This window comes from Labeo rohita, chromosome 11 (genome assembly GCF_022985175.1).
Source record: "Labeo rohita strain BAU-BD-2019 chromosome 11, IGBB_LRoh.1.0, whole genome shotgun sequence".
NCBI classification, from domain to species: Eukaryota; Metazoa; Chordata; class Actinopteri; order Cypriniformes; family Cyprinidae; genus Labeo; species Labeo rohita.
Window position 1 is genome coordinate 7,232,992 of NC_066879.1, and position 27,760 is coordinate 7,260,751.

Sequence of the window (27,760 nt, forward strand, 5' to 3'; positions counted from 1 at the left end):
GTGAATTGATATCAAGGTTCGGGCCTTTCAAATTAGTTTGGGGAAGAGAGAGATCCATGTTTGGGGTATCGATTCCTCCCTTTATTTTGGGGCTTTTGAGATTCAGCTTTGGAGATTTGATTTTAAGATCAGGTCCATCTGGTTTGCTACCTGAGAAGCCGACTTTTGGAAGCTTAAATTTACTTGAAGGAGCACTGATGTCAAGGTCGGGTGCATTCATATCAAGATTGGGCTTCTTGAAATTTGGTCCCTTAAAAGTACCTTTAGGAATATCGACATCCATGTCTGGGGCTGTGATATCTGGTTTATGACCTTTGATGTTGATGTCTGGTGAATCAAAGTCTGCCTTAAACTTTGGAGCTGACAGATCCATTTCTGGGGTCTTCAAATCATAGTCAGACCCCTTTATTTTTGGACCCGAGACACCAAATTTAGGCATTTTTAAATTGGGCATTTTCAGTTTTCCAGATGGCATGTCCATGTCTGGAAGAGTAAGGTCTGTTCTTGGACCTTTGAGATCAACATTAGGTCCATGTAAATCAATATCAGGACTATTTATCCCTGCGTTTAGTTTGGGAGCTGATCCACTCAGATTGAGGTCTGGCTTATCAATGTCAGCATCCACATTCACATGTGGCCCTTTCAAACCTGACAGGCCAAAACTGGGCATCTTTAGCTTTGGCATATTCAGTTTACCTGAAGGGCCATTAACATCAATATCAGGTGTTTTGAGATCTAGGTTTGGGCCTTTAAAATCAGTTTGAGGCAGAGTCAGATCCATGTCTGGAGTATCTATTCCTCCCTTCATTTTAGGGCTTTTGAGATTCATCTTCGGAGTTTTGATTTTAAGATCTGGGCCTTTTGGCTTACTACCTGAAAATCCAAATTTTGGCAGTTTCAGTTTACCTGAAGGGGCATTGATATCAAGGTCAGGTGCATTCATGTCAAGGTTGGGTGTCTTTAAGTTTGGTCCTTTAAATTTACCTTTAGGGAAATCAAGATTCATATCTGGACCAGTGATATCTGGCTTATGACCTTTAATGTTGAGGTCTGGGGAATCAAAGTCAGCCTTAAACTTTGGAGCTGACAGATCCATTTCAGGGGTCTTCAAATCATAGTCAGGCGTCTTTATTTTGGGTCCCGAGACACCAAATTTAGGCATCTTTAAAGTGGGCATTTTCAGTTTTCCAGAAGGCTTGTCAATATCTGTAAGAGTAAGGTCTGTTCTTGGACCTTTGAGATCAAGATTAGGTCCATGTAAGTCAATATCCGGACTATTTATCCCTGCATTTAATTTGGGAGCTGATGTGCTCAGATTGAGGTTGGGCCGATCAATGTCAGCGTCCACATTCATATGTGGCCCTTTCAAACCTGACAGGCCAAAACTGGGCATCTTTAGCTTTGGCATATTCAATTTACCTGAAGGGCCATTGACATCAATATCAGGTGTTTTGACATCTAGGTTCGGGCCTTTTAAATTAGTTCGAGGCAGAGTCAGATCCATGTCTGGAGTATCGATTCCTCCCTTTAGTTTAGGGCTGTTTAGTTTCAGGTCTGGGGAATCAAAGTCTGCCTTAAACTTTGGAGCTGACAGATCCATTTCTGGGGTCTTCAAATCATAGTCAGACCCCTTTATTTTTGGACCCGAGACACCAAACTTAGGCATTTTTAAATTGGGCATTTTCAGTTTTCCAGATGGCATGTCCATGTCTGGAAGAGTAAGGTCTGTTCTAGGACCTTTGAGATCAACATTAGGTCCATGTAAATCAATATCAGGACTATTTATCCCTGCATTTAGTTTGGGAGCTGATCCACTCAGATTGAGGTCTGGCTTATCAATGTCAGCATCCAGATTCATATGTGGCCCTTTCAAACCTGACAGGCCAAAACTGGGCATCTTTAGCTTTGGCATATTCAATTTACCTGAAGGGCCATTAACATCAATATCAGGTGTTTTGAGATCTAGGTTTGGGCCTTTAAAATTAGTTTGAGGCAGAGTCAGATCCATGTCTGGAGTATCGATTCCTCCCTTTATTTTGGGGCTTTTTAGATTCAGGTCTGGGGAATCAAAGTTTGCCTTAAACTTTGGAGCTGACAGATCCATATCAGGCGTCTTTAAATCATAGTCGGGTGTCTTTACTTTTGGTCCCGAGACACCAAACTTAGGCATCTTTAAAGTGGGCATTTTCAGTTTTCCAGATGGCATGTCCATGTCTGGAAGAGTAAGGTCTGTTCTAGGACCTTTGAGATCAACATTAGGTCCATGTAAATCAATATCAGGACTATTTATCCCTGCATTTAGTTTGGGAGCTGATCCACTCAGATTGAGGTCTGGCTTATCAATGTCAGCATCCACATTCATATGTGGCCCTTTCAGACCTGACAGGCCAAAACTGGGCATCTTTAGCTTCGGCATATTCAATTTCCCTGACGGGCCATTAACATCAATATCAGGTGATTTGATATCTAGATTTGGGCCTTTTAAATCAGTTTGAGGCAGGGTCAGATCCATGTCTGGAGTATCGATCCCTCCTTTTATTTTGGGGCCTTTGAGATTCAAGTCTGGAGATTTGATTTTAAGATCTGGAGCTTTTGGCTTGCCAAATTTTGGCAGCTTCAGTTTACCTGAAGGCGCATTTATGTCGAGGTCAGGTGCATTCATGTTTGGGCCTTTGACGTCTGGTTTATGTCCTTTAATGTTAAGGTCTGGGGAATCAAAGTCCGCCTTAAACTTGGGAGCTGACAGATCCATTTTAGGTGCCTTCAAATCATAGTCAGGTGTCTTTACTTTTGGTCCTGAGATACCAAACTTAGGCATCTTTAAAGTGGGCATTTTCATTTTTCCAGAAGGCTTGTCAATGTGTGGAGGAGTAAGGTCTGTTCTTGGCCCTTTGATATCAACATTAGGTCCATGTAAGTCAATATCTGGACTATTTATCCCTGCATTTAGTTTGGGAGTTGATGCACTCAGATTAAGGTCAGGGTGATCAATGTCAGCATCCACATTCATTTGTGGCCCTTTCAAACCAAAATTGGGCATCTTTAGCTTTGGCATATTAAATTTGCCTGAAGGGCCATTGACATCAATATCAGGTGATTTGATATCAAGGTTAGGCCCTCTCAAATCAGTTTGAGGCAGACTAAGATCCATGTCTGGGGTATCAATTCCTCCCTTAATTTTGGGGCTTTTGAAATTCAAGTCTGGAGATTTGATTTTAAGATCAGGCCCTTTTGGCTTACTACCAGAAAAGCCAAATTTTGGCATCTTCAGTTTACCTGACGGAGCATTGATGTCAAGGTCTGGTGCATTCATATCAAGATTTGGTTTCTTGAAATTTGGCCCTTTTATTTTACCTTTAGGGAAATCAATATTCAAGTCTGGGGTTGTGATATCAGGCTTATGACCTCTGATGTTGATGTCTGGTGAATCAAAGTCTGCCTTAAAATTTGGAGCTGAAAGATCCATGTCAGGGGTCTTCAGATCATACTCAGGTGTTTTTATTTTGGGTCCTGAGAGACCAAAATCAGGCATCTTGAAAGTGGGCATTTTCATTTTTCCAGATGGCATGTCCATATCTGGAAGTTTAAGATCTGTTTTCGGGCCTTTAAGATCAACATCAGGTCCATGAATGTCAATATCAGGACTATTTATTCCTGCATTTAGTTTGGGAGTTGATGCACTTAGATTAAGATCTGGCTTATCAATACCAGCATCCATGTTCATATGTGGTCCTTTCAAACCTGACAGGCCAAAACTGGGCATCTTTAACTTTGGCATATTGAATTTACCTGAAGGGCCATTGACATCAATATCAGGTGATTTGATATTTAAGTTTGGGCCTTTTAAATCAGTTTGAGGCACAGTCAGATCCATATCTGGGGTATCGATTCCTCCCTTCATTTTGGGGCTTGTAAGATTCAGCTTTGGGCTTTTGATTTTAAGATCAGGTCCTTTTGGCTTGCTACTTGAGAAACCAAATTTTGGCATTTTCAATTTAGCTGATGGTGAATTCATTTTGAGATCAGGTGTGTTCACATTTAAATCAGGTTTCTTGAAATTTAGTCCTTTAAATTTTCCTTTTGGGAGATCAACATTCATGTCAGGTGCTGTGAGATCTGGCTTATGAAGTCCAATGTTGGCATCTGGGGAATCAAAATCTGCCTTAAACTTTGGAGCTGACAGATCCAATTCAGGAGTCTTCAGATCATAATCAGGTGTCTTTATTTTTGGTGCTGAGAGACCAAAATCGGGCATCTTGAAAGTGGGCGTTTTCATTTTTCCAGATGGCATGTCAATGTCTGGAAGTGTAAGGTCTGTTTTTGGACCCCTGAAATCAGCATTAGGTCCATGTAAGTCAATATTGGGACCATTTATCCCTGCATTAAGTTTGGGAGTTGATCCACTCAGATTGAGATCTGGCTTATCAATGTCAGCATCCACATTCATATGTGGCCCTTTCAAACCTGACAGGCCAAAACTGGGCATCTTTAGTTTTGGCATATTGAATTTACCTGAAGGGCCATTAACATCAATATCAGGTGTTTTGATATCTAGGTTTGGGCCTTTTAAATCAGTTTGAGGCAGAGTCAGATCCATGTCTGGGGTATCGATTCCTCCCTTGATTTTGGGGCTTTTGAGATTCAGGTCTGGAGATTTGATTTTAAGATCAGGTCCTTCTGGCTTGCTTCCAGAAAAGCCAAATTTTGGCAGCTTCAGTTTACCTGAAGGAGCATTTATGTCGAGGTCAGTTGCATTCACATCTAGATTGGGTGTCTTGAAATTTGGTCCTTTCATTTTACCTTTAGGGAAATCAACATTCATGTCAGGTGCCGTGATATCTGGTTTATGACCTCTGATGTCGATGTCTGGGGAATCAAAGTCTGCCTTAAACTTTGGAGCTGACAGATCCATGTCAAGGGTCTTCAGATCATAGTCAGGTGTTTTTATTTTGGGTCCTGAAAGACCAAAATCAGGCATCTTGAAAGTTGGCATTTTCATTTTTCCAGATGGCATGTCCATATCTGGAAGCGTAAGATCTGTTTTTGGACCTTTGAGATCGACATTAGGTCCATGAATGTCAATATCTGGACTCCTTATTCCTGCATTTAGTTTAGGAGTTGATGCACTCAGATTGAGGTCTGGCTTATCAATGTCTGCATCCACATTCATATGTGGTCCTTTCAAACCTGACAGGCCAAAACTGGGCATCTTTAGTTTTGGCATATTAAATTTACTTGAAGGGCCATTAACATCAATGTCAGGTGTTTTGATATCTAGGTTTGGGCCTTTCAGATCAGTTTGAGGCAGAGTCAGATCCATGTCTGGGGTATCGATTCCTCCCTTAATTTTGGGGCTTTTGAGATTCAGGTCTGGAGATTTGATTTTAAGATCAGGTCCTTCTGGCTTGCTACCAGAAAAGCTAAATTTTGGCAGCTTCAGGTTACCAGAAGGAGGATTTATGTCAAGGTCAGGTGCATTCAAGTCAAGATTGGGTTTCTTGAAATTTGGTCCTTTAAATGTACCTTTAGGAATATCGACATCCATGTCAGGTGCTGTGAAATCCGGCTTATGACCTGTGATGTTGATGTCTGGTGAACCAAAGTCTCCCTTAAATTTGGGAGCAGACAGATTCATTTCAGGGGTTTTCAGATCATAGTCTGGTGTTTTTATTTTGGGTCCTGACAGGCCGAAATCAGGCATGCTGAAAGTAGGTGTCTTCAGGTTTCCAGATGGCATGTCGATGTCTGGAAGGTCTGTTTTTAGACCTTTGAAATCAGCCTTTGGTCCATCAATTTGTATGTTAGAACCATTAAGACCTGCATCTACTTCTGGGGATGACCATGCCAATTTTGACCCCTTCATACTGCCATCATAATTGATGTCAGCGTTCTTGTTTCCAGAAAGGCTAAACTTTGGCAGTTTAAATTTTGGCTTCTTGAGATCAACTGATGGTACGTCCATATCCATATCAGAAGAATTAAGCACTGCTTTTGGGCCTTTAAAATGTCCTTTTGTGAGATGCATCATCTGAGAGCCTTGGGTATTTGGCATTGTAAGACTTGAATTTGGTGCATTTATACCAACGCCCATTTTTGGATCTGTATATGTTCCACCACGTATGTTGATTTCACTGTCAACATTGGTCAAGTTCATTGTGGGATGATCCGATGGAACATCGCTTGCAATTTTGGCTTTGATCTTTGCTGATCTCACCAGGTCAGATCCTTGTAGAAACATATCCGAGTCATATTCGCCTGTAGAATCCTTGTCATAATGTACCATGAATGGCCCCACTTGATTGTCAGATTCTGTTTCATATGGAGTGAGACGCATCCGATCTGCATTCTCAAGAAAAGCTGCCACGTTTACGTTGCCTTTGCGGTCAAGTGTTTGAGTTGCCACTGGCCCACTGTGTGTGCCATATCTGTTTTCCTTAACAGTTTTATTTCCTTTCATGTATTTCCTGACTTTAGCATTGAATAGCCTGTCATATGAATCTTTCCACACCTGTTGAAACATTTGAATCACAAATAAATTTAACTGGGGGGTTTATTATTCAGGATTTTAAACACGAATGTTAATGTGATGTGCACAGACCTCATTTGGAGCTTTGATATCCAGACTTTCCAAGCTCCTGCTGGCTTTCAAACCATGCTTCGCTATATCCTTGTCATTATCAATCAACTTCAAAATGTCCACAGCTTCATTCTTCTTTTGATTATTCCTCTTTAGATCAAACTGACCACTGGCACCCACAATTTCATTATCTGAAATGGAAATGCAATGTGAAATGTAGTCTATTATAACCACTTATGGTTATATTTTCACCATTTCAAGATTTATGGGCATTTTCTCCACAGTAAAAGTAACAAAACAATCAGCAATCTGATGCTCAATTAATATACAATGATGCAAAAAATATTCATATTCAAACAGTCATGAAACTGTACCTTCATGAAAGTGCTGGTCTGTGTATTCCAAACCCTCTACATCGACACTGTCATCTTCAAGCAGCAGGCTGTCAGAGAGGCTTCTTCGAAGAATAGACTGCAAATTACAAGATGCTGTATTTTTCACATTTTGTGAAATTAAATGCATGTACAGTGCAAAATAAAGACCAGAATGAGATTAGAATAAGGTTTTTGATGAGAAACAGAGACCTCTGCCAATTGCTCTACTAATATGTAATTAACAATTAATTTAGCTTTTATTCCTAAAAATGATACACTTAACTACTTTATAGATCACAAAAAATGCATAAACCAAATATACTTACCATTTCTGTAAATATTTACACTGAAAAGCCTCCAAAACTCAAACCTGTTGATGCAAAAGAAATGATTCAGCAGCAAGACACACAAGTTTCAGTGCTAATTATTACTGACACATATGTTATTGTTCAGACATGGCGCCATGGCGCTAAGACCAATATGTGGGGCTGCTAAGAAAATAATTAATATTCACAACGTCAAAGTTACTTCTTTAAGAAATTGTCCTTTTTTAATAAAAGCAGCTATGGTACACACCATATTTAAAAGAAGTATAGTTGTAAATGATATTTGGCGAAATAATAGGCATATTCATCAAAATAGACACAAGCTTGATACAAGTGACCAGAGCCCTGCATTTCAGCCCGGGCCCGCAGCAAGCGTGCCTTCAGCGCAGTTTGAAGAGTTCCGCAAATCCGCGATCAAGCGCACGCAATGAGCTAAAGTTTGCCGCAAAGCACCGGCAAAAGTAATTACCATGAATGTGTAGAGATGAAATTAGGAGATATTTGAATTATTAATAAACTAGTGTTTTCTGAGTCAGTGTCACAAAGATAAAGCTGACGATCCTGACACGCCATTTCCTCATTGGACGGGCCTTTAGAGAGAAATTGATCTTTACGGATTACATAATGAAAGAATTTTAGTTTTCGATTGTAATTATCTTGTTTTAAAGTAATTATTCAAAACATTCTATAGATACATTTATCTTTATCTATTATGGCCTTAGCGTCTCAGACCAGGGCTGGTCTAGGACCTATATTTAAGGCCTATGCAGGGCTCTACACAAGAGAACGACCAAAAAAAAAAAAAAAAAAAAAAAAAAAATTTACATGAACTCTACATTAACATCACAATCCATATGTATGCAAATTCAGAACTGTGCATACGTTACACTTAAGTATTAAACGAACACCACATCACAATCTTAGTGATTATATAATGGATTAAATCTAGCCTAAAGTAGCGCTCACATGACGCGGAGGTTATTGTGTAACACATGTGCAAACAGCACAGGACAGCACTTTTCCATCTCAACTGCTTGGGGTGGGGCTAAACCGGGGCTATTCAAATTTCTGACGGGGCTATAGCCACCCCTAGCCCCGGTGTAGCGCCGCCACTGTTATTGTTAATAGTTAGTCATAATGCAATCACAGACCTGAACTATGAACTTACGGAGCAAACACTGAATAAAAAGCCCTTGCCTTAGAATAAAGCATCTTTACATTTTGCCAATTTACACAAGGACATTTATCTTTACGTGCAATTCATCCTGAAAGACTTTAATGCTTTACAAAACATCAGCATTTATCCCACTGGCAGACAGACGAAACTGTGAGGTATTCAAGGAATTGTTCAGGGATAGTGTAACAAGAGGGCGTTAGGAACAGGTTAGGCCAGACAAAGGAAACTGTGCACAGACCTCACCTTGTTAACCACACCCTCTGTATTAAACATGCGTAATCGAAGAGGTACCAGGTGCTCCCATGATCATCTGTAAGGGCACATATTTTCGTAATCAGTTCAACTATTTAATTAAAAATAATTTAATGGTCTCATTTCATTGAAACAGGTTTAAAACATTAAATTACGGACTATTATTTACAGTATATGACCTATTCAACATGCACAAAGCCTATTTATTAATCTGTATATTTACAGTCAACACAAATTAAAGGTACATGACCTGAAAATGCGCTTCAGGAATTTTTTTTCCATACACGGTAATTGTCAATAACAAAATTTGGAAAACATAGTCCACAAAGAAATAATGTTAATGTGCTCATTCACAACTTTAAATATCTAAAAACATCTATGTGCAATACTTTAAAACACAACTTGAGAGCACTTTGTAATATAAATACTTAAAACCACTCTTAAATTACAGTAAAACACAGTTAAATAAATCAGAATGTCCTATGCAAGCGCTGCATACTCATTCATAACAAAAACAGCTGGACACTTGCGATTGCTAAACAATCAAACTTTACTTTCAGAACCATACGGGCTGCTTTACGCAACATGGTACAGTTCAAAGTACTGTTGTAAATTTAAACAGCAAAGAAAAGCCTTACCTTGTATCCCATGAGCACTTAAATCCTTGTTCAGTATCAGCAGTGATAACATGCCATGCTGAAAGACAGTTTTCACTGGATGTGACCGTGTTTACCTCCGTTCTCTCCTCACTGTTAGGAAATGTTCACTGCGGCAAGTAATACACACTTGAGGAGTGGACCAACTGGTTCAACCAGGCCAAACACATACCTCATAAAGCTTCAGCATCACTGCCTGTTCTACATTGGAGGCAGGGTGACATAACAATAATAAACCTCTCCCTAGTTTTAGATTGATGAGAGGAAATCAAAAGAAAGGTAAAAAAAAAAAAGAACTATGCACACATGTACTCCCATATGACTCATACAAGTTGGGATACGCTCACCTGTACAAGGCGTAGTCACTCTCACCCAGGTTGTTCTGGGTGGAGACGGCTTATTACGAGCGTTCACACCTCTAATGAAACCAATTATGTATTGTGAATTCTCAGAAGAGAGAATGCATTCTAACCACAGAAATAAATATTTAGTAGGACTCCCACACCTTAGTTTGCAGGAATGTTACCTGATCGAAGAGGGTAAAAGTACTTTGAGTCGATCTTCTCAAACACCAACGAATCTCTACAAAATACAAATCTGCAAAAACAGACCAGTAGTTTAAAAAGAAAAATTTAATTCTAAAACAGAATACAAATGTGACCATTAATAAAACAACAAACATTTTTCCCTGAGTTTACACTGTTCTACATGGTATAACATGATATAAACTGCAGGTATTTGCACATATACAATAGCCATGCATAGGACTCCAACTGCATTTTGCTGAAAATGCAGTATTTTGAACTCAATCTTCCCCTCCACGTAAGAGTTTCTGAAAAACAGAGTCTTCTCTTTGGCACAGAGCAGCAGGGCTGTCAAACTCCACCACTTTCCCAGCATGCATCACCAGCACTCTGTCAGAGTCCATGATTGTATTCAGCCTGTGGGATAAGAAAGACTGGTTGGGTTTGTGTAGCAACAAAATAGTTCTTGGTAGGTGATTCATCTAAACAACTTGCTATGTTCCTTCAAGTAGATGGAAAAGTTAGAAAATAATGACTCTTTACCAGGTTTTGTTTCTTTGATTTAGACAGCAAGACACACTCAAAAAAATAAATAAACCCTAAAAACTAAGTTAACAATCTGTATTTATTTATTTATTTAAATTCTCAAAGCAGTGATGAACTCATAATTTTCTTTGGAAGCTTCGTTTAAACCTAATCATGCACTTTCTGTTAATGTTAGGGCTGGGCGATAAATCAATAACGATAATCGCGCAATATAAATCTCCTCGATAAACGATAACGAGTTTGATAAATGTTCGATATGTTTATGCGGCACAAATGAGCGTTAATCATTTGAAGCTCGCAGTGTTGCCAAATTAACGACTTTGTCGCTAGATTTAGCGACTTTTCAGACTCCCTTAGCGACTTTTTCCCAAAAAAATGCAAGTGTAAAGCCGACATCACAGCACAACCATTGTCTTAATTGTATGTGTATTTGATGTGCATGTGTACTATGCATGTGTACTATGCATCAGAATTTTAGTATAGATTAATATCTTCACCTTGGAGAGCTGGTAATGTAGTCTTAATGGGCCACGTTTCACTCAATATTTTATATTCATCCTGTTGTCTGACGACACAAAATGTAACTATGAAAACCATTTTATTGAGAATTTGGCTGCATTAAAATGCAGTATGTGAGCCCAGAAAGGCAAGACAGTACGACACACTGAAGTCATGAACATGCTAATTATCGCATGACGTCATTTAGCGACATTTGGCGACTTTTCAAGCGGGGTTTAGCTACTTTCCATTGAAAGAAGCTGGCAACACTGGAAGCTTGCCACTCAGACCGTTTATCCGCTCGGATCAAAGTTCAAACAGCGGCATGGCGCGAACTTACTAGAACTGATGAGACAACAGTCCTGTGAGTTCCAGTGTGAAGCGCTTTAATTCAGCTAAGAACACAACTGACTCGGTTTAAAGCCAGACGAAACAGCTCTGACAAATGACAAACAAGCAAAATGCTGTGTGCAACGAGACAGTCAGAAGGCTTTTTAATCTACAAATCGCCATCATTTACCATAGATTTATTGTAGTAGCACTAATTGCACAGTGGTATTGTGTCAGAAATTTTATTATGTATTATAGTATTTTTTTTTGTGATTTAGGTATAGCGTTTATGCATTTATACTAAATGTATTTAGACTACTGTTTTTCATACAAATACATAGAAAACTTTTTTTTTTTTTTTTACATTTTCCTTTTTTGGTATGGTATCTAGGTGCTACATTTTTGTTACATAATTGTTATTATCATGATCTATGGATGATACTACGAAAGAGCAATGGTTAATTAAATAATAATAAAAAAAAAAGTCAGAATTCACCATATAAAAATGAGGTTGCTACAAATTTTACAGAATTTACAGATTTTGATAATGAACATAAATCTATATCTGCATTTTAATTCAAGCCACTACCAACTGTGTATTTCTAAGAGACAAAAAAGGTTATTAATACTATCAGGCAACACAAACCTATTTCTTGATTTGAAACAATATTACTTAGAACTAAGAAATAATTTTTTTCTATTAAGATATTTATTTTGTTAAGAAAAAAATGACTGGAAAAAGTGTAAAGATTTCAAAAATATGAAGTGTTTGTCACATTCTGACCAGAATAGTTTAAAGCCACAATTAACCATCTGGTTTTTACAATTTTCAAATTGTAGCAAAAATCGGCATTTATCATGATAATTATCAATATCGACTGATATTTAAAAAATATATCGGGATAATTTTTTGGCCATATTACCCAGCCCTAGTTAATGTTACCTAAAAATGCTTGCTAGTATGTGATAAATGGGACCGTTCAGACCAAAGGTTGACAGATTTACAACCATAAAAGAGTAAGTAAAGACTATCTTCTTTGTCAACTTTATTTAATATGTGCCTTATAAAACTGTATACGAAGGTGTGTTTCTGTGTTTAGATTTTTTTTTAGAGTAAGCAGTTTGATACCTGTGGGCGATGGTAAGAACGGTTTTATCCTTGAATTTTTCTCTGATAGTTTTCTGTAGAAGCATGTCGGTCTTATGATCGACGCTTGCTGTGGCCTCGTCAATGCATAAAATCTATTTAAGCATAAATAAACAATGAAGTGCATACATAATGATAAGAATATTAGATATTTGCCATTGTTTATGTTCTACTTTAATTATACATTAGCTTCTGTGAGCAGAGCACGGGCGAGACACAGCAACTGCCTTTGGCCCACAGACAGAGACTTTCCCCTCTCTCCAACCTCCGAATCCAGGCCACCTGTAATGGGATACACAGACAAAACAAAACAAAACAAAAACATATAAATAGACACATATATATTCAATAAATATAAAAACAAAGTACTTTCTCATGGCCTAGATACATCCTTTCAAGTAAGATGGATTTGAATTGAACAAGCTCAACACAACAATCAGAAGTGATCAATTCTAACCGATCCTCTGTACTACATCTCCCAGATGGCATTGTTCAAGAGCATCTAACAACCGGAAGTCTGGGTGACGGCCATGGGGATCAAGGTTCTCTCGCACAGAGCTGGAGAACAGGAAGGGATCCTGAGGGATGATGGCCAGCTTTGATCTACAGAGGGCAACACAAAACAAATTAACCATATTAAAAACACATTAAAAACCCTTTTAAAAAAAATACTTCAAACCTGTAAATTATTTCTCGAAGACGCTTTAGGATTTTAAACAATTTAAAAACAGAACAAGACTTGCCTTTGACCTCATAAGTCTTTGTTGTAAGAAATATTTGAAGTCCTTCTACTGTACTAGTGATTTTTTTTATATGAAATGTTAAACTCATATATGTGAAATGTTCAAAGGTTTGTGGTCAGTATTTTTTTTTTTTTTTTTTTAAATGTTTTTAAGTCTCTTATGCTCACCAAGGTTGCCATTTTGATAAAAATACAGTAAAAACAGTATTATTCTAAAATATTATTACAATTTAAAATAACAGTTTTTTTTTTATTGAAATATTTTTTAAAATACTGAATTTTCCATCAGCCATTGTTCCAGTCTTAAGTGTCACATAAACATTCAGAAATCATTCTAATATGCTGATTTATTATTAGAATTATCTACACTGGAAGCAATTGTGCTGCCAAATAATTTTTTGGAATCTGTGATACTTTTTTCAGTTAAAAAGAACAGCATTTATTTAAAATAGAGATCTTTTCTAACAGTATTATATACACTTTCGTTCAAAGTTTGTGGTCAGTAAATTTTTATTCTTTCTTTTTTTTTGAAAGAAATTAATACTTTTATTCTGCAAGGATGTGTTAAATTGATAAAAAGTGATTGCAAAGACTGCTGTTCTTTTTAACTTTATTCATCAAAGAATCCTGAAAAAAAAATTATCATCACAGGCTCCAAGAAATATTTGGCAGCACAACCGTTTCTAATAGGGGTGTGACAAGACACTTATCCCACAAGATGAGACGAGACACGATATTGGGTTCACAAGATCGAGACAAGACAAAATTTTTAGACTTTTTTTTTGAAATCCTCAATGATGAAAAATAGTCTTTTATTCAACTAAAAAACACAAAATGCAAAAAATGTAGGTGCATTTTGAAATCAACTTGTACTTTATGAAGTTAAACTGCTACTTTATGGATTTATATGCAGTAATACACAACAATGTAAACAGTGCAAAATGTTTTGTGAGGATATCGTCACGTTCTTGCGAGACCAGTCGGTTCTCGTCACATCCCTAGTTTCCAACGTAGATAATTCTAATAATAAATCTGCATATTAGAATGATTTCTGAAGGATCATGTGACACTTGAAAATTAATTTAATTTAATATTAAGAAACTCTTTCCAGCACTGATGATAAATAAGCATATTATAATAATTTCTGAAGGATTATCTGACACTGAAGACAGGAGTAATGATGATTCAGCTTTAATCACAGGAATAAATTTAATTTTAATGGATATTAAAATGTTAATTAACATCAAATGAATATTTCACAGTATAAAATTTTTACATACAAGGAATAAATACTTAGATGTCCGTACTGTGACGGTTCAGTACGAATACATGTATCGTTATATATATATATATATATATATAAACGTAAGTGACTATAACCCTTACCGCAAGTTACTAAGCCTGACTGAGCTGATGTCGACTCCATCCAGCAGGATTTGACCCTGGTTCAGTTCCACCATACGGAATAGGGCGAGGAATAATGAGGATTTCCCTGAGCCTGTACGCCCTACAATGCCCACCCTCTCACCAGGTAATACCTCCAGGTTGACACCATCAAGAGCATTGGGCAATCCCGGCCGGTACACCAACACAACACCCACAAACTCAACTCGACCCTTTTCAGGCCAGGATTCAAGAACCTGCAGATGTAGAGTTTCTTAAGGTTGTGTATTACATTTTAAGGACACTATAAATGATACATAGAGGCTCTCACAACTTGGGGTTAGATACAGAAATTTAAGCAGTTCTTCTTCAGACTGTGAAATGAACAGAGGAATAGTTCACCCAAAAATGAATATTTGCTGAAAATGTACTTATCCAAGATGTAGAAGAGTTTGTATTATTAACTGACACAGATTTGGAGAAATTTAGCATTACATTATTTGCTCATCAGTGAATAGGTGCCGTCAGAATGAGAGTCAAACAGCAGAGCACAGTAATACAAGTAATCCACAAGCTGTTTATGGCCGTTTGCCATAAATAAACCCATCATTAAGATGCTTTTAACTTCAAATTTAAGAAAAGAAATATTATGGATAGAGGATTGGTATTTTAGCCGTATTTAAACTGTTAAAGTAACAGTAACGTTAACTGATGGACTGGAGTCCTGTGGATTACTTTTGGATTACTGTGATGTTTTTATCATCTGTTTCAAATTTCCAAACCTCTCAGTAGTGTTTCAGACCATATTTAACATAAATGGTTCATACAACATTGTTTTCAGCTTTATATTTGATATATACTAGTTATCTGAAAATATATATTTTTTAATTGAATATTTTTATTTTTTATTCATATTTTAATAAAATATTAGATTTTTTTTGACTGACAACATACAGAGCCCCTAAAATAACAAATAATAATATACAAAAAGCAGACTTTTACATGCATACAAGAAATTTTTTTTGTGTCCTTGAGAAACTATTCACATGCACATGGAAATTCACATGCGCATACTTACGCATTACAATTTCTAGTTTTATATATCCTATTTCCTTTGTGCATCACTGCCATCTTACTATGAATAAAATGTGAGCATGGATGCACATGAATTAACAGAGATCTGCTTGCTCATAATTTGGCTTTTCTTCTGGTAGTACCTCTAATATGAAGGCCTAATGTCCAATTTAACACATCCTCTGTGGCGGCGGAGAAACCATGACACGAACTGGGCTAATGGCATAAAATTAGCCAAGTTCAAGGGTCTATGAAAAAGACCGGTACTGTAAAAAAGTATTCAAAATGTAGCTTTCATTAGAGAAGTATGCCATATTTCAAGGTCTTAGGTCTCTTTAATGTATAGTCTGTGGTGGCCAAGAAACCACACTGCGAAATGGGCTGATGGCACAATAGGTGGATCAGTGTGCATTGTCCTATATGCTAAGTTTAATACTTTCTTGTGCGCACATAAAAGTCTGCATATTTTTTTTCATTTTTGCAAAGGTTCTAAGAATACGGTTCTATGGTTCTAAGAAGATAGTGAGAAGAAACTCAAAATGCTTACAACCCGAATTTTGCATAATGAAAAAGTGCATCTTGAATTCATTCAGTCGTATTTAACAATCACTAAAGAATCACTAAACAGGTCGCCAATAGTCTTGTGGTTAGCGTGTTGACATATAGCGCCATTGCGCTGCAGGCGACCCGAGTTCAAATCCCGGCACATGGACCTTTCCTGCTCCCACCCCCTTCTCTCTCTTCCACTTCACTTCCTGTCCATCTACACTGTCCTATCCAAATAAAGGCATTAAAAAACCCCGCCAAAATTAAATATTATATTATAAAATTTAAATAAATAAATAAATAAATCACTAAACAGCTGCCATGAAAATTTGCTTCTTGTACGATAAGTTTATTTTTATTAAATTCTTACTTTTCAATTATAAAAACTAAACAGGGGCAAAAGTCTGGAAACACAAATATTTTTTCATACTCTGCTTTCATACTTTTCCAGACCTGGAAAATACCTGAATAAAATTCCATATTTCTCCAAACCCCGTAGGAACCCTGGTAATTTCTGGGTGAACTATTGCTTTAAAATGACCTAACAAAAATGTTGTAAAACTCTGCTTTAATCAGTTTTTGGGGTAAATATCACTCCTCTAACCTCAGTGCTGGCTTGTTGAGGCTCCTGTGGGATGTTGGTGGAATACTCCTCTGTACGCTCAATGCTCACCAACTGCATCTCTGTCTGTGCAAAGCTGAAAATCAGGCCTGACAGCAGGTTGGTGATGGATAGCGCATAGGACAGAGACAGACCAACCAGACCTGACAGAATGGAAAAGAGATACAATTTTAGCACAATTTGTTGCAAGAGGCATTTCAGTAACTTAAAACCATTTTAAATACCTTATGGCTGAACTAGAATTTTTTTTTTTTTTAACTGGACAATAGTGCAGTTTCCTAAATGTCCCATTAGAGACCATTAAAGTACATGTGAATCTATCTGCACAAGACTGTAATAGACATGTTTTTTTGAATTGCCAATCCATAGCCACAAACCTATTTTCCAACTTATTTGAATTTATAAAGACAGCACTCCCCCCCACCCAGTATTTTACATTCGCAATGCTCTGTTGACCATGGCAGTCAGCCAAAGCTGATTTTAATTCACCCGATAAAGAGCATCTGCTAAATGCCTTAAATGTGAATTTATCTTTCTATCTCATTAAGAGGTTAACCTGGGTCGATGGATTTAAGCTGATGCTGGATCACAGCGATCACACTGATGCCGGTTACTACGGTGACACCAATCATCTGCAGCCGAATGTCCAGCCACTGCATGGCAGCGTTACTGTTGAAGAGACAGCGCTGATTCTGTTCCAGGCGTCTCTCATTCTCCTCCTCAAATCTGTTTATTCAGTTTTATTCAGCAAAGAAATTTGCATAAAGAAAAAGTTTATTTCAGGACACAGACTTTTTCTACAAATTCAAAAAGAAATTCTCAATTCTTTTTGTAACATTAGTTACAGTAGTCATGTATAAACATAACAAATGTTTTACAAATGTACAGCTAGTTTTCAGACCTGGTAGTGTGTCCACTGGCCCGCACTGTGGACAGGCCACTGAGTGTTTCTGAGAAGTGTGAATAAACTGGAGAGAGTGTGAGGCTACACAGACGTTTCAGCTCACGGGACGAGTGGCGATAAAAGCACTGAGTTTGGTAGTAGAGCACCCCCAGAGGAAGCAATGGTAGTAGCACCCAAGGCAGCCCATAGCTCATGACAATCAGCATCCCGAGCAGTCCAAACACATTGGCCAGAAGGATATTTAGGACAAAGGGGAGCGAGTCATCCACACTGTAAATATCTGAGGAGAATCGATTCAAGATGCGACCCAAGGGTGTAGTGTCAAAAAACGTCATAGTGGCCTGGAATGAATGAAAAGCAATGAACAATACAAATAATACACATTAAAAAATTGATTAATTAATTAAAAAAAAAAAAAAAATCAGTCCTATGGATCATTACCTTAAGCACACTGGACAGCAGTCTCTTATGGACAACAGTAGCAGCACAGATTGCTCCATAAGCAAAGAGAAAGGCTCGAGCGGCTGTGAAGACTGTGTTTGCTGCCGCCAGAGATCCATAAACAGTCATGTAAAACTTCAGCTCAGAGCTCACATTGCCCTTGGAACCTCTGTCAGGTGCGTAAAACCTGGTAAGAGTGATTGAGAATATGGAGATTATTTAAAGAAGACAAGTTAAATTAGCTTCAGCTGTGGCATAAAACAGAAACAAAATATCTATTTGTCAGCAAATTTCTACATAATATCTACCCAAAAGAAAATAAGATATTAAATAAATGCGCTGTTTTGGCACAGATATAAATGAGATATCAAGACTCTAATGTTATTTTCATGTCAAACAAAAGCAAATTTTGGAAGGAAAAAAAATGGAATTGTATTTAAGTTCTAATGCTATGGAAAACATATAAGTATATAATGTTCTGCCTAATTAAGGGTGAAATATTATTATTTTTAAAATTATTTTTAACTTTTTAAGGTTACTTTATAGTTTATACTTTACAGCTAAGATTAACACTTTAACTCAGCATGGATACATTAAATGTATTAAAAAAAAGTGACAGTAAAGACATTGATAATGTTACACAAAATGTCAAATAAATGCTGTTCTATTGAACTTTCAATTCATTAAAGAATCCAGAAAAATATATCATGGTTTCCACAAAATATTAAATAGCACAACTATTTAACTATAATAATATATTAACAATTACACTGCTAAGAAATATTATTTGAGCAGCAAATCAGCATATTAGAATAATTTCTGAAGGATTATATGACACTGAAGACAGGAGCAATGATGCTGAAAACTCAGCTTTGTTATCACAGTAATAAATTACATTTAAAAATATATTAAAAAGAAAGCAGTTCTGTTAAATTGTAATAATACTTTACAATATTATTATTTTTATTGTATTCTTGATCAAATAAATGCCGCTTTATGCTCTTGAAAATCCTTACGGACCCTAGACTTTTGAACGGTAGTGTAAATAATAGAAAAAACATATTTAATGAAACATCTAACTCACATAAGTCTCTCAGGAGAGAGGAAGGTCAGTGTTAAAAGTGGATCAGCTGACAGTGACACCAGCTCAGTCCTATTGTCCTTCAAATGGGAAATCCAATGAGAGAGCCACCAGTCGGACACATTTTTGGAGGCTGTTTAAGGCAAATCCAAGTTGTTATTGTAGTGCCATTATTGTCTTATAATAAATACAGCTGCTACTGACACAGTTGTTAATACCTTGCATTAGGAAAAGGGAGAGCAGAACAGCCACAGCCATGCATCCACCCACTGCTCTCCAATAGGAGCGGTACACAGCCCAGGACAGCTTGCCCATTTGCTTCTGCTCCTCCCCAAACATCTTGAGCTCTGCCTCTAGCTCCGGCTCATTGGCCTCCTCTTCCTCTTTGCCTACTGCATCTGAGAAAGACGGTTTGTTTGAATGCACTTTCAAATTCAAATGCACTTAGAAAACAGATGTTTGTTTCACTCACTCATTTCAAAAGCATAAGTACCTTTCTCTTTAGCATTGCTGTTGTTTTTGGAGTCTTTAGGGGCTTTAACCAAAGCAAGGACTTCCTTCGGTGTCCCTTAAACAAAAAAAGCAGAGAGTTTATAAGTTTATCATTTATAATCAATGCATTGGTAAACTCATAAGGTTCCAATTTAAAGAGCTAAAAGAGCATGCTTTGTGAAAGTTGGTACCTGTTTTTACAATCATCCCATTTTCCATCAGCACCACCACATCTGCCTTATCCACAAACTCTATCCGATGAGTGCAAAGAATTCTGGTCTTGTTCTTGAGAATCCCCAAGATGCATTTCTCCATGAGATGGTGGGCAACATCAGCATCCACAGCTGCTAATGGGTCATCTAGCAAGTAAATTTCCTTATCCTAAAATATGAGAGAGAATGTATTATAAATACACACCGCATTATATATTTTTTCAGAGCATCAATCAATCACATCCTCTGTGGTTAAAAAAAAACAACCTCACACCATATAAACAGCCCGGGCCAAAGCGAGGCGGCTTTTCTGCCCTCCACTCAGAGTGACACCGTTCTCTCCAACCTCTGTCTGATCGCCACCAGGCAATATCTGAACAAAACAGTACGACTGTGTCAGTTACAGCTCTTACACAAGAAATTCAAAGGAGAAATTGCACTCAAAATAGGGTTAGCTAGATATACACCCACATTTAGGTCATCAGCAAGGGCACAGGCCTCAATCACAGCTTGATAAAACACGCTGTCAAAATCTCTGCCAAAAAGAATGTTGTCCTGTACTGTTGCATGTTGGATCCACGGTTCCTGGACAGCCAGTCCAAATCCCTGCTCTCTTCCCTGAACAAATACTTCCCCTCCACTCCTATAGGAGACAAAACCACAGTATTATGAAGAATGTAAAGTATTTTCACCTTTAAAGGTGAAGTGCGGAATGTCTTTTTTTTTGTGACAAAGGTCAGAACTCCTGTTATGATGAAGATTTTTGAGGAGCACTCTTGTCATAAATTACTCTATTACTACATAATTTGTAACACAAAAGAGTGGTAAAATATCTATTAGGAGTCTTAAACCTTCCCAACGATGTATAGTTTGTCATGATTAGATTAGGATTTATTTGTAATATGGTGAAGTAAACTTAGGTGTCCCACAGAGGGGACGGTGACAGTTAAAGGGATAAAGAGTAACTTCACTAATGTATTTTTTTTACCATTTAATTTTTCGAATCAGTATATGAATCAGTACCTGCTAAGATCTCCTGTTATGGCGGCCAACAGGGAACTTTTCCCACATCCAACCTTTCCCACCACAGCCACCAGGGAGCCCTGGAGCCCAAAAAGCAGAAACATTTACAAATGAACACACTTTTTCATTACTCAAAACAGCAACAAAATATTGGAGGACACACAATTTTGAAAGGAGATTTTATATAATAAAATGTATTTACATATTTATCAAGGTGATCTCCTGATGGTCCAACTAAAGCACAATTTAAAGGGATAGTTCACCCAGAAATGCAAATTCTGTCATTAATTACTCACAGTCATGTTGTTCCAAAACCGTAAGACCTTTGTTTATCTTCAGAACACAAATTAAGATATTTTCAATGAAACTCGAGAGCTTTCTGACCCTCCAAAGACAGCAACACAACTGACATGTGCAAGACCCAGAAAGATAGTAAGGACATTGGTAAAACAGTCCATGTGACGTCAGTGGTTCAGCCTTAATTTTATGAAGCTACAAGAATATTTTTTGTGCGCAAAGAAAAACAACAACAACTTTATTCAACAATTTCTTCCCTTCCGTGTCAGTCTTTGATGCACAATCACAAGAGTACCATGACATAGGGTCAGAAAACTCTCAAACAGTTTTGGACCGACATGAGGGTGAGTAATTGATGACAAAACTTTCATTTTTGGGTGAACTATCCATTTAATGGCTAATTTCACTTGCTAGAGCACATACCCTTTTAATGCTGAGATTGAGTGCATGCAGATAAAAGCTGCGTGGTGGTGACCCATCCTCTGCCTTGTCATCAGATACACTGACAGAATCATGTTCCTCTGACTGCTTCCAGGAGAAACTCGCTTGGTCCATCTCAACAGCAGTCAGAGGGTCCTCAGGACACACTGTAGAAAAATCACGAGATACAAAACGCATTAATTAAATGTAATCTGTTTTATGCAGAGTATTAATTTAAAATGGCATGCATAAAGAAGCAGCAGTCCTAAAAGGTTTCAATTTACCATAAGATAAATTTCGTAACTGAGTTTAAATGACAAGTAATAAGAAAACAAAACAAAAACAATAAAGTCTTGTAAAAGCAGAACATCACTGCAGATTTTTGGATTGTGCTTAAACCAACCTCAGGTCATTTAAGATCTAAATAATTAGTTTCTTCATCAGAACAGATTTGGAGAAATGTATCACTTGCTCACCAGTGGATCCTCTGCAGTAAATGGGTGCCGTCAAAACGAGAGCTCTGTTTAGAGTTCAAGTTAAAACACCTTAATGATAAACTTATTGCAAATTTATTGCTTCACAGGACATTAATTGATGGACTGGAGTGGTGTGGATTACTTGTGGATTATTGTGATGTTTTTATCAGTTCTCGCAGTCTGACGGCACTCATTCACTGCAGAGGATCCATTGGTGAGCAAATGATGTAAAGCTAAATTTCTCCAAATTTGTTCTGATAAATAAACTTCTCTTGAATCTTGAATGGTCTGAGGTGAAGTACATTTCTAGCAAATTTTCATTTTTTTGTGAACTATTCCCCTTAAATATGCCCTATTTTTACCCTTACAGAAACAAATCAGGTACCTTGACTGTAATAGACAGCAAGGTCCTGATCCTGTAGTGTGAGGAAGCGCTGAATACGGTCCAAAGACACTTTCGCTTCTAGGGTTCCATTCAGCACCCAGGGGAAAGCATTGAGAGGCAGAATGAGCATCCCCACCAGCGCCAGAGTACTAAACACCTGTCAAACAAAATATAAAATACAGGGAAGGTGTAGAACAATATTTAGAGTGAACTCAGAGTGAACTCTGTTAAACAGACATTCTATGAGACCTGGGAGATATTCATTTAAAGTGACCTACACACCTTAGCAGCGGTGAGATTGTTTCCCAGAAGGACGTATGTGATGAAGGTGAGGATAGAGATGATCACGGGCAGAGCAGCCCAGGTGTAAACACACACAGCATCCAGGTACTTCAGAAGTTTCAGGTGATGTAGCTCTTTTTTACGAGCCTCCGCAATCTTTTGAGTGAAGTGCTCCTCCCAATTATAGTACTTCAGGACCCGAATCCCAAAGAGGATCTCTGTCATTAACTTGAGACAAAAAGATATTTAGATATTTAATTACTCAGAAGCCATAAGACCATTCAAAATTTTGGGGTCAGTACAATTTTTTGAAATAAAAATGTGTAAGAAATCTGATTAAAAGTAGAGTAAAATCATTATTTTATAACAATACTAATATTTTTTACAATCTAAAATAACTTTAGTATTTTAATATATTTTAAAAGACAAAATGGAATTTATTTCTGTGATGACAAAGCTGATTTTCAACACATGAAAACTGTCACATGATCTTTCAGAAATCATAATATGCTGATTTGCTGCTCAAGAAACATTTCTTAATATTATTAGTGTTGAAAACAAGTGTGCTGCTTAATATTTTTGCAGAAACTGACATACAGTTTTATGCAAAGGTTTGGGAACCCCTTGCAGAATCTGTGAAAATGTGAATAATTTTAACAAAATAAGAGATCATACAAAATGCATGTTATTTTTTATTTAGTACTGCCCTGAGAAAGATATTTTACATAAAATATGTTTACATATAGTCCACAAGACAAAAAAAATCGCTTAAATTAATAAAATAACCACCTGCAAAAGTTTGTGTGTGTGTGATAGTTTTTCATGAGTCCCTTGTTTGTTCTGAACAGTTAAACTGAGCACTGTTCCTCAGAAAAATCCTCCAGGTCCTGCAGATTCTTCAGTTTTCCAGCATCTTTTACATATTTGAACCCTTTCCAGCAGTGACTGTATGATTTTTAGATCCATTTTTTCACACTGAGGGCAATTGAGGGACTCAAACACAACTATTAAAAATGGTTCAGAGGGAGAGCTGGAGGGAAACATAATGCATTAAGAGCTGGGGGGTGAACACTTTTTGAATGTGAAGATCAAGGTAAATTGTACTTAATTTGTCTGGTGGTAAACTTGCAAGTATCTTTCGTTGCTTCCGAAGGGGCAGCACTAAATGTAAAAAAAAACATACTTCAACAAAAGAAAAAATTGGATATCTTCATCCTGTTCAAAAGTTTTCACCCCACCTCTTAATGCATCGTGTTTCCTTCTGGAGCATCAGTCAATGTTTGAACCTTTTTTTAATAGTTGTGTTTGGGTCCCTCAGTTGTCCTCAGTGTGAAAAGATGGATCTCAAAATCATACAATTACTGCTGGAAAGGGTACAATTATGCAAAAGATGCAGGAAAACTGAAGAATCTGCAGGACCTAGAGGATTTTTCTGAGGAACAGTGCTCAGTTTAACTGTTCAGAACAAACAAGGGACTCATGAACAACCATCACTAAACAAAAAAAAAAAAAGCCGTAGATCATCCAGGTAACCACACACACAGTATTAAGAACTAAGGGTTCCCAAACTTTTGCAAGGGATTATTTTAATAACTTTTTTTTGGTCTTGTGGACTATATGTAAACATATTTTATGTAAAATATCTTACTCAGGATAGTACTAAATAAAAAAATAACATACATTTTATATGATCTCTCTAATTTTGTTAAAAATATTCACATTTTCACAGATTCTGCAAGGGGTTCCCAAACTTTTGCACAAAACTGTATTTTTAATTTTTTTTTTTAACGATTTTTTGATGAATAAAGGATTCAAAAACAGCATTTATTTGAAACAGGAAGCTTTTGTAACATTATAAACATATTTACTGTCACTTTTGATCAATCTAATGCACCCCTGAATAAAATTATTAATTTCTTTCTTTCTCTCTCTTAAAAAAAATTACTGACCCCAAACATTTTAAACAGTAGTGTTTTCACTTAAAGTCAGATTTAAAGATTAAAAGTAAATGAAAACATTACCATTGACTTAATATATGTATAACATTCGCACCTTTACTCTTCCATCCTTGTGTAGCAGCATATGTTTATTATTTTCCAGAATTCGGGATGCCAGGACTTTATTTAAAGGCACGAGCAGCACAGCCACGCCCACTCCACCCAAAAAGGCCACGCCCACCTGTAGGTAAAGCAGGTAAAGTGCGAGGACGAACTGGAAGGGAAGACTCCAAACCTCATGGAAGCTGTTGAAGAAATTCACCACCCGGTCCGTGTCGGTGCTCATGAAGTTGACAACCTCGCCCATGCTGAAGCGAGCCAGAGCAGACCCACTGACTTTTAGGGCTTTGCTGTAGATGGTGGAAATCACAGCAGCCCGAGCCTCCAGTGCAACCTTTGATACTTCATAAACAAAGACGTTCCTTAGCAGGGCAGCAAGAAAGGTACTAGCAAAGAGCCCCACGGCACACCACACACCCTTGCTCAACGGTGCCCCCTCTGTTTCCATGAAACCAACTAATGCACCGAGAAGCAGGGGTCCTGCAAAGGATAGCATGCTAGCTATTAACTTCAACACGCCTAGAAGGTAGTAGCGTAGCCCAAAGGCCTTGTGCAACACCTGCAGGAGCTTGACATCATGTTGTGCTCCACCTTCACACATCCTATCCGGCTCAGCCTCACTCCAAGAGTTGTCCTGCAGGTTTCCTCTTGGAAGCCGATCCTGTCTCTCAGGTCTTTCCAGACCTCTTGGATGCAGACATTTCTGCCAGCACTGGTAGAACCGGAGCGTGACCACTTTGGTACGTAACCGATGTGGCAGCTGGAAGACATCACATGGCCTCTCCAGCTCTCCACGTTTGCCTCGTCTAAGCAAAGGGTTCAGCCACAGGTAGAGGAGTCTGGACAGCCAGCTGCATCCATCCTCGGCTACCGTCACCCCTCCATCTGACTCCAAGGAGACAATTAACGGAGCTACATCTTCTGCATTGCAGGACAGGTGGTCTCTTTGAGTTCTGTAACAGGGAAAGATATAACCCAGCAGGTAGACCAGCACCAGAGCAGCCCTGGTTACCATCAGAGCTAGACGGACAACATGCAGTGGCTGTGAGACTCCAAGGTAATTGATTTCTTGGATGTAAGCGGTGAGGATAAAAGCTAGATTAGGAATGGAGAGAACAAGCAGCACAGGAAGCAAAGCAGGACCTCGTGTTCTTCTGTACACGGATCTTTGTAATGCCAAAACGGCCCCAAAATGTACCAACCAGGCCAGTACGCCACATCCATCGGCTAAGACGTCCAGATAAACGTCTGGGGCCTGGAGCTCAAAAACCAAGACCAGGTCTCCAATAAAAAGAAGAGCCATCAGGAAGGTCGATGTGGCCCTGAAGCCCCAGCCAATGGGAATGGAGGATACAATATGGGTAAGTCTGCGGGTAAAAAAACAAGGATTATCAAGGCATCAAGATAATTAACATAATGAATGTCAACCCATTTGAAATCAATAATATTATGTATTTCTAAAAGGGATATTAAACAAGAAAAATATTGGCAGGAACTGATTTAATCAACTTGGATATGATCATGATCAGTTGTCTTGATATATGAAGCACAGCTCACTTTCAAAACAAGCAGCTTTCTGTTGGTCAACACAGTGAATCCATGTAACCAACTTGAACCCACTGCGAAATCTGCATGGGGAAATCTTTCGCCCTCATGTGAAATTCCCGACTGTGTGGACTCCCATTAAAATGACTAAATTTCAACCATTAAAGTATACCTATTATATGTACCTACAGACTAAGAATGTGTATTATGAAAGTAAACAATGTGTATTTTGAATTCATCTGTGATTTTAACACATACACTACCATTCAAAAGTGTGGGGTCAGTTAGAATTAATTGTTTTAAAGAAATGCTCACCAAGGCTACATTTATATAATACAGTAAAAACAGTAATATTGTGCAATTTAAAATAACTTTTCACTATTGCAATATATTTTAAAATACAATTTATTTTATTTTATTTTCAGCATCATTACTCCAGTCTTCACTGATTTGGTGCTTAGGATTTCTTATTTCATTTCTTATTATTATCGATATTGAAAATGGTTGTGCTGTTTAATATTTTTATGTAAACCATGATTTTTTTTTTCTCTCTCTTTTTTTTTATTTATTTATTTTAATCTTTGATTAATAGAATGTTTAAAAGTACAACACTTACTGAAAATAGATGCTATAATGTTACATGCTTTCTAATATTATAAATGTGTTTACTGCCACTTTGGATTAAATTAATTCATCCTAAAAAACGTACTCACCCCAAACTTTCATTGTATTTTATTTTTTTTTAAGTGGACTTCATATACTTGCGTTACACTTACCTGGGCACACTAATGTAACAGGCACTAGTGATCGCAATAACAGCATGTAACAGGGATCCCAACAGAAGCTGGTTGGCACAAGGACTGATGGTGCCATTCTGCCACACCGGAAATGGACTGTCCAAACTAGTGTGACAGAGCTCTGATATGAACTCAGCGGCTCCAAACACACCTGTATTTCCTCCCATGGTCTTCTGAAGACCCCTGCGGGCTAAAATGTGGTCCTGTGACGAAAAGAAAAGTTTTAAACAATGGGTGTGCGACAGCATTTTTGGGCAGCATTGGTGTTGCCCAGGTAGGCAGTTGAGTAGGATTTAAGACACAGCCAATGTCACGTCAGTCACAATATGTCCTAATTATTCGGCAGTGCATTTAAGTCTCTTAGTCTTAAGTGTCTAATTTTGCAACCTTACACTAGCAGGAAGTCTCTGCTAACATTTAAGTGTAAACTACTGCGATTTCTGTTTCCTACCTGTGATTTATCAGCAATGTTGTTATTCTCCAGGCATCTTGCACGTCAGCGCGGAGCGTGAAGCGAAACACTGAGAGGGCGTAGTACTATAACTCCCCTTCAAAATAAAGGTCAGTATCGTTT

At 37.7% G+C, this 27,760-nt stretch overlaps 2 protein-coding genes across 2 annotated transcripts in view; both read right to left on the reverse strand.

Moving 5' to 3' along the window:
* The window catches only part of si:ch211-69b7.6 (neuroblast differentiation-associated protein AHNAK), a 12,195-nt gene extending 2,612 nt beyond the window's left edge, over positions 1–9,583 (reverse strand). Inside the window, exons 1-6 of the mRNA XM_051123387.1 lie at positions 9,345–9,583; positions 8,698–8,764; positions 7,278–7,321; positions 6,952–7,048; positions 6,599–6,768; positions 1–6,508 (exon numbers count right to left, since the gene is read on the reverse strand). The exon at positions 1–6,508 is cut by the window's left edge and continues 1,704 nt beyond it. Coding sequence (XP_050979344.1) covers positions 1–6,508; positions 6,599–6,768; positions 6,952–7,048; positions 7,278–7,280 — 6,778 coding nt within the window. The 5' untranslated portion in view covers positions 7,281–7,321; positions 8,698–8,764; positions 9,345–9,583. The remainder of the gene's footprint in view (positions 6,509–6,598; positions 6,769–6,951; positions 7,049–7,277; positions 7,322–8,697; positions 8,765–9,344) is intronic.
* Positions 9,584–9,976: 393 nt separating this feature from the next.
* Positions 9,977–27,712, reverse strand: abcc10 (ATP-binding cassette, sub-family C (CFTR/MRP), member 10). The gene is made up of 22 exons (XM_051121976.1): positions 27,638–27,712; positions 27,166–27,389; positions 24,840–26,211; positions 22,788–23,015; positions 22,506–22,662; positions 21,648–21,811; positions 20,928–21,007; positions 20,376–20,547; positions 20,179–20,277; positions 19,884–20,073; positions 19,694–19,768; positions 19,419–19,598; positions 19,204–19,333; positions 18,120–18,306; positions 17,676–18,019; positions 17,331–17,500; positions 16,757–16,917; positions 14,536–14,789; positions 12,865–13,010; positions 12,592–12,689; positions 12,390–12,502; positions 9,977–10,303 (listed from the first exon to the last, which is right to left on the reverse strand). Exons 2-22 carry the CDS (start codon positions 27,351–27,353, stop codon positions 10,168–10,170), a joined length of 4,644 nt encoding a protein of 1,547 aa, XP_050977933.1. The 5' UTR covers positions 27,354–27,389; positions 27,638–27,712; the 3' UTR covers positions 9,977–10,167.
* Positions 27,713–27,760: the final 48 nt, after the last annotated feature.